The sequence below is a fragment of the Chiloscyllium punctatum genome, chromosome 8 (assembly GCF_047496795.1).
Source record: "Chiloscyllium punctatum isolate Juve2018m chromosome 8, sChiPun1.3, whole genome shotgun sequence".
In the NCBI taxonomy this organism is placed as follows: domain Eukaryota; kingdom Metazoa; phylum Chordata; class Chondrichthyes; order Orectolobiformes; family Hemiscylliidae; genus Chiloscyllium; species Chiloscyllium punctatum.
This window is the reverse complement of record NC_092746.1, coordinates 78,233,101-78,242,937: the sequence shown is the minus strand read 5'-3', so window position 1 is coordinate 78,242,937 and position 9,837 is coordinate 78,233,101. Positions and strand designations below refer to the sequence as shown.

The 9,837-nt window shown below is 41.7% G+C and overlaps 1 protein-coding gene across 1 annotated transcript in view; it reads left to right on the top strand.

Moving 5' to 3' along the window:
* Positions 1 to 2,823: 2,823 nt before the first annotated feature.
* Positions 2,824 to 9,837, top strand: part of LOC140480678 (STEAP1 protein-like) — a 47,886-nt gene continuing 40,872 nt past the window's right edge. The window contains exons 1-2 of the mRNA XM_072575886.1: positions 2,824 to 3,031; positions 3,335 to 3,428. Coding sequence (XP_072431987.1) covers positions 3,354 to 3,428 — 75 coding nt within the window. The 5' untranslated portion in view covers positions 2,824 to 3,031; positions 3,335 to 3,353. The remainder of the gene's footprint in view (positions 3,032 to 3,334; positions 3,429 to 9,837) is intronic.

Sequence of the window (9,837 nt, the reverse complement as noted above, 5' to 3'; positions counted from 1 at the left end):
TTTAGTTTTGAAATGCCAGAATAATGAGACTTGAAAAAGCCAGTAAAGTGCAACCAAAACCTATGTCAAAGAACTATATAATTTACACAAAAAAGTTCAATGAAAATTTTTTTCATGTTTCATTTTAACCGATTGGAGTTATGCTGATTTGGTTTAGAATCTTTTAAGTATCGAAAATTCTGACTTCATATGAATACTTCTTTCATATTGTCCTGAAACTTTTATTTTCCAGTATAAAAATCCCAACTTCTCCTTATAACCCAACTGTTTAATTTCAGTTGTCAATTTCAAAATTCATTGCTGTACTAGCTCCAAAATCTTGATGCCTTTTTCAAAATACAATAAATAAAATTATACATGGCATTCCATATAGAACTAGACCAGTACTTCATGCATATTTAGTTGTTTCTTGATAGTTGATTAGATTTCAGAACGGATTTGTGAAGGGTAGGTCTTTCCTTACAAGTCTTATTGAATTCTTTGAGGAGGTGACCAAGCATGTGGATGAGGGTAGAGCAGTGGATGTAGTGTACATGGATTTTAGTAAGGCATTTGATAAGGTTCCCCATGGTAGGCTTATGCGGAAAGTCAGGAGGCATGGGATAGTGGGAAATTTGGCCAGTTGGATAGAGAACTGGCTAACCGGTCGACGTCAGAGAGTGGTGGTAGATGGTAATTATTCAGCCTGGAGGTAAAAACAATGACTGCAGATGCTGGAAACCAGATTCTGGATTAGTGGTGCTGGAAGAGCACAGCAGTTCAGGCAGCATCCAAGTAGCTTCGAAATCGACGTTTCGGGCAAAAGCCCTTCATCAGGAATAAAGGCAGTGTCCTTTATTCCTGATGAAGGGCTTTTGCCCGAAACGTCGATTTCGAAGCTACTTGGATGCTGCCTGAACTGCTGTGCTCTTCCAACACCACTAATCCAGAATTCAGCCTGGAGCCCAGTTACAAGTGGAGTTCCGCAGGGATCAGTTCTGGGTCCTCTGCTGTTTGTAATTATTATTAATGACTTGGAAAAGGGAGTCGAAGGGTGGGTCAGTAAATTTTCAGACGATACGAAGATTAGTGGAGTTGTGGATAGTGAGGAGGGCTGTTGTCGGTTGCAAAGGGACTTAGATATTATGCAGAGCTGGGCTGAGGAGTGGCAGATGGAGTTCAACCCTGTCAAGTGTGAGGTTGTCCATTTTGGAAGGACAAATACAGGGTTAACGGTAGGGTTCTTAGTAAGGTGGATGAGCAGAGGGATCTTGGGGTCTATGTTCATAGCTCTTTGAAAGTTGCCACTCAGGTGGATAGAGCTTGTAAGAAGGCCAATGGTGTATTAGCATTCATTAGCAGAGGGATTGAATTCAAGAGTCGTGAGGTGATGTTGCAGCTGTACAGGACCTTGGTTAGGCCACATTTGGAGTACTGTGTGCAGTTCTGGTCGCCTCACTTTAGGAAAGATGTGAAAGCTTTGGACAGGGTGCAGAGAAGATTTACCAGGACGTTGCCTGGAATGGAGAATAGGTCGTATGAGGATAGGTTGAGAGTGCTAGGCCTTTTCTCATTGGAACGGCGAAGGATGAGGGGTGACTTGATAGAGGTTTATAAGATGATCAGGGGAATAGATAGAGTAGACAGTCAGAGACTTTTTCCCCGGGTACAACAGGGTGTTACAAGGGGACATAAATTTAAGGTGAAGGGTGGAAGGTATAGGGAGGATGTCAGGGGTGGATTATTTACCCAGAGAGTGGTGGGGGCATGGAATGCGCTGCCTTTGGGAGTGGCAGAGTCAGAGTCATTGGCGACCTTTAAGCGACAATTGGATAGGTAAGCTAGGACAAATGTTCAACACAACATTGTGGGCCGAAGGGCCTGTTCTGTGCTGTAATGTTCTATGTTCTATTTGTTTTGATTTATTGTTGTCACATACTGAAATGCAGTGAAAAGTGTTATTTTATGTGCTTGGCAGGTGGATAGTACCATACAAAATGCATCAGGTAGCAAAGCAAAGTACAGAATGCACTGTTACAGCTGCAGAGAGAGAGATCAACGTTATCATTTGGGAGGTCCATTCAAAAGTCTGATAACAGTGGGGAAGAAGCTGTTCTGTATATTCATACTTTTATATCTTCTGCCTGATGGAAGAGGGTGGTACAGAGTATCACAGGGTAGGCGGGGTCTTTGATGATGTTGGTTCCTTTCTCAGTGCAACTATAGGTGGAGTCAGTGGATGGAAGTGATGAACTGGGCTGTGTTCAAAACGTTCTGTAATTTCTTGCAGTCTTGGGCAATGCATTTGCCAAGGTCCTAAAGTGCTGCTACAGTCAATGGAGTATATTTGAAGTACATTTACTATTGTAGTCACTTTTGTAACGTGAGAAAGGCATGTTCTCCCACATCACTTTGGGGAAATATTACTTGTTCCTATGTTAAAGAGGCTGTGGTTACCTCTTTAACGTAAAGTGGCTTCGTATTTCTCCGCACATAAATAGCAAAGTTCTGAAACACGCAGGTATCTGATGTGCAACCATCCCATCGGGCAATGTTATCTTGTTTGATTCGTTAAAAACTTTGATCCTTTTAAACTGTTGGCTTTCAGAAGGGGCACTTATTTCCTCTTTCAAATATGTGATTTTTAAAACGTGTTGCCATGGTTTAGCTGAAAATAGACGCTAGAATGTTATACTGTCCACTGTCCCCTGAATTTGAAGTGGTGCACTGTACTCCAGGAGGGTGGGTGTTATTGACAGTACATCGGGACCAATCAAAATGCTGGAGGGTGGTGTTTGCAGAATGTGAGTGGCGGGTGTGTGGATAAACCAGCGGCAGAGCGGACAGCAGACACGGCACATATTCCTGGAGGTCAGGAAGTAGAGTTCTGTCTAGGTGCCTAGCATCTGGGTTACTTTCCCTGATTTAGAAGCTCTTTGATTCGGCCTGATAATAGTTTATGAAGTGCGAGGCAGTAACTTCACGGCGAAGTAACATTCATTGAATACTTCCTTAGTCCACTCTGCTGACTTTGGCCGGATAGAGACGTTGGGTATGTGTTTGAATGTTGCTACGTGCAATTGCTTTCGGCCGTGTAGGTTTAGACAGCTGCCAGCTGGAAGGGAACAACTCGGGTGAGAGAACCATGAATGGGAAACTCGGCGTGGATGGACCGCCTGGTGTTACTGTTAGCTTTCAGTTCAATGTTATTGGGATATTCAACTGTATTAAAAAAAAGTTTGAACTTTTATTTTCGTGTTTCTCTTCTTTTTGATCAAGTTTATAAAAGGTTTGTTCTAGGTTTAAGTTTGTACCAAAATCTCCACGACTGCACATTTGTGTCTGTTTGTTGCAGGTGTAAACAGTGACTCCTCATGGATGTTGAGAGTGCCCCTCCCAGACATAATAATGGGGATGAAGCGCCTGGAATGGAATTGTCACCAATCGGGGTAAATATTACGAAAACGGTAAAACAGTATATATTTCTGGTTACTTCAATTTGGCATTGTGACATGATCTGAATGGGCCATCACGAAATATACCGGAAAGTATTTATCCTTTCTCTAAAATTTAACTTTTTAAAAAGTCAGTTAGTTACTATGTATCCAAGATCTCTAAATCCCCTAATACTGTAGCCTAAGATTCTTTTAGTTTCAACCATTTGAAGAGTTCTAATGCCTCACGTGTAATGGAGGCAAAAAAAGGTCAGTATTCAAATTGCATGTCCAAATGATGGTCCTGTTGGTGTGGAATTTTCAAAAGCCTTGTGGTTTATACATTAAGTCTTTAGCAGGTTATTCCTCTTGCTTCTGATGTGATCGTGTTTATGTGCAAAATTACACAGTAAACCATTCTTTGTCCAAAGGACAGTGAGGCATATCATCTTTTAATATAAATGATGGGCAAATTACAATGGGGAGGGAAGCAGCATGCAAAAAGCTGCACTAGTGATGATTTTTTTTCTTATTTTGATGCAGTTTAAAATACCAAAAGGGATTAATTTTCAGTTGTCAAACTCGAATGCAATTTCTCGTTCTCACACTCTCTGATAAAAACTGTACCCTGACAATTTCTGACATAAATTTCTGGCGCAGTTACCTGGTGACTCTTGTCGTTTGCTCCTTTAGCCTTCCAGCTTGGGTACCCAGCACCAACATTTCAGAGTACAACACTATACTGTGCCAATCTCCATCTTTACCACTTTATGTACAAGCCAACTGGATTGCACATGCTTCAGTCAGCTGGCTATGTCTCAAAGTCGGAAGAGTGTAATCCTCAGTCCAGTCAAGAGAGACACCCATCAGGCAGGGGGTCCCAGCACAGTAAGTAAAGGGCCTTGTCTGATAATTGTCTGGGGACTTGGGTATGATTAGTCAGACAGTCAAGGTGGTCATGGTCAGTATCCTGTCCTCATAGGAGATGAGGAACTAAATGTCAGGCACCTCTTTCCTGCTTTAGGACATTTTCTCCTGGAATGAGACAAAGGGAGAGATTGAGAGAGATGACTGTGTCTGGTACAGGTGTTAATACTGGCACAGTTAAGGCAGAGGCCATGCAGGGTCACTGCTGTGGGGGTATTGGGTGAGTGAAAGCGAGTGAAGGAAGATGTTATATGCAAAATTGAGGGTAGAAGAGCCTTGGTGGGAGGTGTGTGCAGTAGCAGAGATAGAGTGAATGTGAAATAGGGAAAAAGAGAGGATGTTGGCACTGTATCTTCTTGTGACATTTCTGGGCATTCCTCCAGACTGCACTGACCCAGATGGCAACCTCAGACCAGCTGACAAGGTTTGGAGTGTGACCTCTTCTGCTTGTCCAGGAGGAAGAGAATAGCCTCCTCCACAATAACTTGTACGTCAACATTCCAGATCCCTGCTACAGAGTAGAGCATCAATTTCTCTTATTTGCCATGTGAAGAGCAAATGTGACAAACCATACTGGGCAGTTCTGAACTGATAGTACTTGATTGGACACACTCTAACCTTTTAAATATGGCATGGACACCAAGAATGCAGAGATACCCTGGTAGTGGGAGCACTTCCACCTTGGGTAAGTGGAAGAATCAGGTTGGTATTGGACAAGGAGATGCTTTAGGGGCCTGACATGAAGTTAATGAGGCGAGTTTGAGCTTGAGAAAACCTCCTTCAAATTCAACAAAAATGGCACTTGGCTGACTTCTGCAATGACTCAGCCCACTGTTTGTATGCTAGACAGAACCATATTTATTATGCCTTTAAGCTGAGTTTGAGCTCATCTTTTTAACTGTTAACTGTACGTTGAATATTATTGTTCTTTCTTAAAGTACAATTTTGTGAATTTTTTTTGTTATTAGAACTGTGGTGTCTGACCATTTAAAGTAGCTTGGTTCATAAACTGTTGAAAATTATATTGGTATCCTTATTCACATTTTTAACTTGTGATGGGATTATGTGGAGAGTAAATGGGCAACTATAAAGACTGTCGCACTGAGGTTCTTGCTGATTCTTAATTGAATATAGATTTGCCACTCCTTTAAGAATGAGGAAGTAATTTAACAGATTTCAAAACCACTAAGAGAAACAATGCTATTCAAAAAGGAGAATTTGAAACTGCAGAGACAACTAGAATCTGAATTAAATGTTGCCACAATTTAAATCAAATGTGTAACTGGTTGAAGTACTTAAATTAAGAAAAAATAGTTGGACATGAAAGGAGAAGATTAAATGCCATGTTGAACTTAATAACTTTATTTCATAGAATTATAAATGTTTGCAGCACAGATAGAGGCCAATTAACCCTTTTTGCCAGTGATTGCTCTTTTTGAAAGATCCATCAGTCCTCTCCACCGATTCTTGCCAGCAGCCATGAAATTATTTTCCTTTTTCCAAATATGTTTGAAAAGTTACTATTGAATCTGCTTTCAATATCCTTTTAACAGTAAGGTTGAATTGATAACTTCTTTATAAAAATATTTTTGTCAGACTATTATTCACTGCCACCACCACCATTAAATATGCCAAAAAAATTAGGGCTATTTTTAAGTAAATTTTTAATTTATCATAAACTGTGGCATTTGGTATGCTTGCCTTTATTGGTCAGTGCATCGAGTATAGAAGTTGAGAGGTCATACTGCGGCTGTACAGGACATTGGTTAGGTAAAAACAATGACTGCAGATGCTGGAAACCAGAGTCTAGATTAGAATGGTGCTGGAAAAGCACAGCAGTTCAGGTAGCATCCGAGAAGCAGGAAAATCGACGTTTCGGGCAAAAGCCCTTCATCAGGAATACAGACAGAGAGCCTGAAGGGTGAAGAGATAAATGAGAGGAGGGTAGGGGTGGGGAAAAAGAAGCATAGAGTACAATAGGTGAGTGGGGGAGGGGATGAAGGTGATAGGTCGGTGGGGGGAGGGTGGAGTGGATAGGTGGAAAAGAAGATAGGCAGGTAGGACAAGTTATGGGGACAGTGCTGAGCTGGAACTGGGGTGAGGTGGGGGAAGGGGAAATGAGGAAACTGTTGAAGTCCACATTGATGCCCTGGGGTTGAAGTGTTCCGAGGCGGAAGATGAGGCGTTCTTCCTCCAGGCGTCTGGTGGTGAGGGAGCGGCGGTGAAGGAGACCCAGGACCTCCATGTCCTCGAAAGAGTGAGAGGGGGAGTTGAAATGTTGGGCTACAGGGCAGTGTGGTTGATTGGTGCAGGTGTCCCAGAGATATTCCTAAAGCGCTCTGCTAGGAGGCGCCCAGTCTCCCCAATGTAGAGGAGACCGCATCGGGAGCAACGGATACAATAAATGATATTGGTGGATGTGCAAGCAAAACTTTGATGGATGTGGAAGGCTCCTTTAGGGCCTTGGATAGAGGTAAGGGAGGAGGTGTGGGCGCAGGTTTTACAGTTCCTGCAGTGGCAGGGGAAGGTGCCAGGATGGGAGGGTGGGTTGTAGGGGGGTGTGGACCTGACAAGGTAATCATGGAGGGAACAGTCATTGCGGAAGGCGGAAAGGGATGGGGATGGAAATATATCCCTGTTGGTGGGGTCCGTTTGGAGGTGGCGGAAATGGCGGATGATTTGGTTTATGCGAAGGTGAGCACCAGGGGGGTTCTGTCCTTGTTACGGTTGGAGGGGTTGGGTCTGAGGGCATAGGTTCTGGTCTCCCTGCTATAATCAGGATGTTGTGAAACTTGGAAGGTTTCAGAAAAGACTTACAAGGATGTTGCCAGAGTTGGAGGGTTTGAGCTACACGGGAAGGCTGAATAGGCTGGGACTATTTTCCCTGGAGCATCGGAGACTGGTGACCTTATAGAGGTTTATAAAATCATGAAGGGCATGGATAGGGTGAATAGCCAAAATCTTTTCCCCAGGGTGGGAAGAGTCCAAACCTAGAGGTGTAAAGTGAGAGGGGAAAGATTTAAAAACAATGTAAGGGGGAACTTTTTCACGTAAAGGGTGGTGCTTGTGTGGAATGAGCTGCCAGAGGAAATGGTGGAGGCTAGTACAATTACAACATTTAAAAGGCATCTGGATGGGTATATGAATAGGAAGGGTTTGGAGGGATATGGGCCAAAGACTGGCAAATGGGACTAGATTAATTTAGGATATCTGGTCATTGTGGACGAGTTGGACCGAAGGGTCTGTTTCCATGCTGTACAGCTGTACGATTCTATGACTCCATGCTTTCAACCAACCTCATTAGCAGTGAAAATTTCAGAAATGTTGGGTCACATTCCATCCTAGTTTTGAACATTTGGAAAAATATTTTTACATTGTTGCTTTCTCTTGAACTTGTTTTTCTTTCCCTTTCTTTTGTGCGCAATCTAAATAGACGTTATACCTGCCATTTGAACTCTGCAGGTTTCAGTGAGAATCACATTCTTATTTCCTCTGTTAATGCACATCACTGATGTCAAATCAATATGAAGTTTCAGGTCAAAAATCTGAAAAACCCCTTGAGTTGCAGTCAGAGTAATGAATGCTCTTTAATTGCTGATTACAAAATCAGCACCAATGCTCCACCTGAGACTGAACTGATAACCCCTGAGTGTTTGTATTTAATTATAAAGCTCAGCATTCCATATGAATTTTTAGATATTTTGTTATTACATATCTCTGGAGCACTTAGGGCTTGAACCTGGACCATTTGACTCAAAGGCAGGGATGCTAATCACATTGCAAATTTGTCTTCATTATCTGATAAATTGAGATGGATCCATGTACTTTTTTAAAATCTTTTCGCTCCACCGTTTTTCTGTCTCAGAAGTGCATGTAGGCATGCCATTCCTCGCTCAACTCTTCTGTCAAAAATGGAAGGGTAAAGCTAATTCCCCTCCATTAAAGGTGAAGCAATTCTGGAAATTCACATCTCTCATACGGGCAATGTTATAATAAATTAGAATGTGTCGACTGCTATATTTGATTCTGGTGTTGATGCAATTGAAAACAAAGAGGGAAATGCCACAAACATGTGCAGAAATTAATCAGGAAGGCTGATGGAATGTCTGCCTTTATATCCAGAAGACTGGAGTACAAGGATGTAGGAGGTATGGTGCAGCTATACATATCCTGGTTAGACTCCCTTGGAGTACTGAGAGTAGATTTGGGCACCATACCTTTGGAAGGATATACTGTCCTTGGAGGGAGTACAGTGTGGTTTACAAGAATGATATCTGGATTTTGGAGGTAAGATTATGAGGAGAGATTCTACAAATTAAGCTTGTTTCTCTAGAATTTAGAAGGCTAAGGGGTAATTTTATCAAAGTATTTAAGGTATTAATCGGAAAAGACCGGTTGATACAGATAACCTGTTTCCAATGGTTGGAGATTCTAGAACTAGGCACATAATCTAAAAATTAGGGCCAGACCATTTAAGAGAGATGTTAGGAAGCATTTTTGCATACAAAGATGTTTGGAACTCTCTTCTGCAAATGGCAGTTGATGCAAGATCAGTTGTTATTTTTAAAGCTCAGATTGCTTAACAGAAGTTAATCTAAGGTATTAAGGGAGATGGGTTAAAGGCAGGTACACTGTATATGGAGTTAGGCCACAGAGCAGCAAAGATCTTATTCAATGGCGGAACAGGCTGAAGGGGCTGAATGGCCTACTCCTGTTCCTATGTTTCAATGTTCCTATGTAACAACTAAGATTTCAAACTCTTAAAGGATATAATAATGGAAGAGGTGTAAATTCTTTAATCGGCCGAACCTGATCTCCAAAATCTGTAACAACAAACAGCCCTAAGTGATTTTATGGAACATTGCCTTGCCACATGTATGAGTGAGATTAGAATTTTCTTTACTAAACTATTTTGGAGGAAAGTACTCTCTAATGAGAGTTGTGAAGTTGACTAACGGTCTTTTGACCACCATTTGTTAATTTTTCTTCCAGTGAGAAATCTAATTCCAGTCAGTGAAATTTGAATGCTTATGATTTTGAAAGGAATGAAATGGAAAAATATGGTGTGCTATTGTCAATTTTTAAATTTATACCATTCTCTCAAAGTATAAGTAATGTCAAGTTGTATGTGGTTACACGACTCCACTAAATTATATGAATGCAGTTGATACATTTGAGCACAATTTGACCTGCATTGAAACAATCTTGTTATCTTGTGCCAAATGCAAAATTTGGGTGCATGACAGAGGTACAGCAGAACAGCTCTTGGGAATTTTTTTTTCAGAAGTATTTTTTTAAATCTGAGAAGAAAATGAAAGTGTTGGAAATACTAAACAATAAGTCTGTATCCGTGGAGAGGAGGAGGAGGTGAGGACTGCAGATGCTGAAGGTCAGAGTTGAAAAGGGTGGCACTGGAAAAGCACAGCAGGTCAGGCAGCATTTGAGGAGCAAGAGAATCAACTCTGCTGCTCCTCGTGTTCTGCCTGACCTGTTGTGC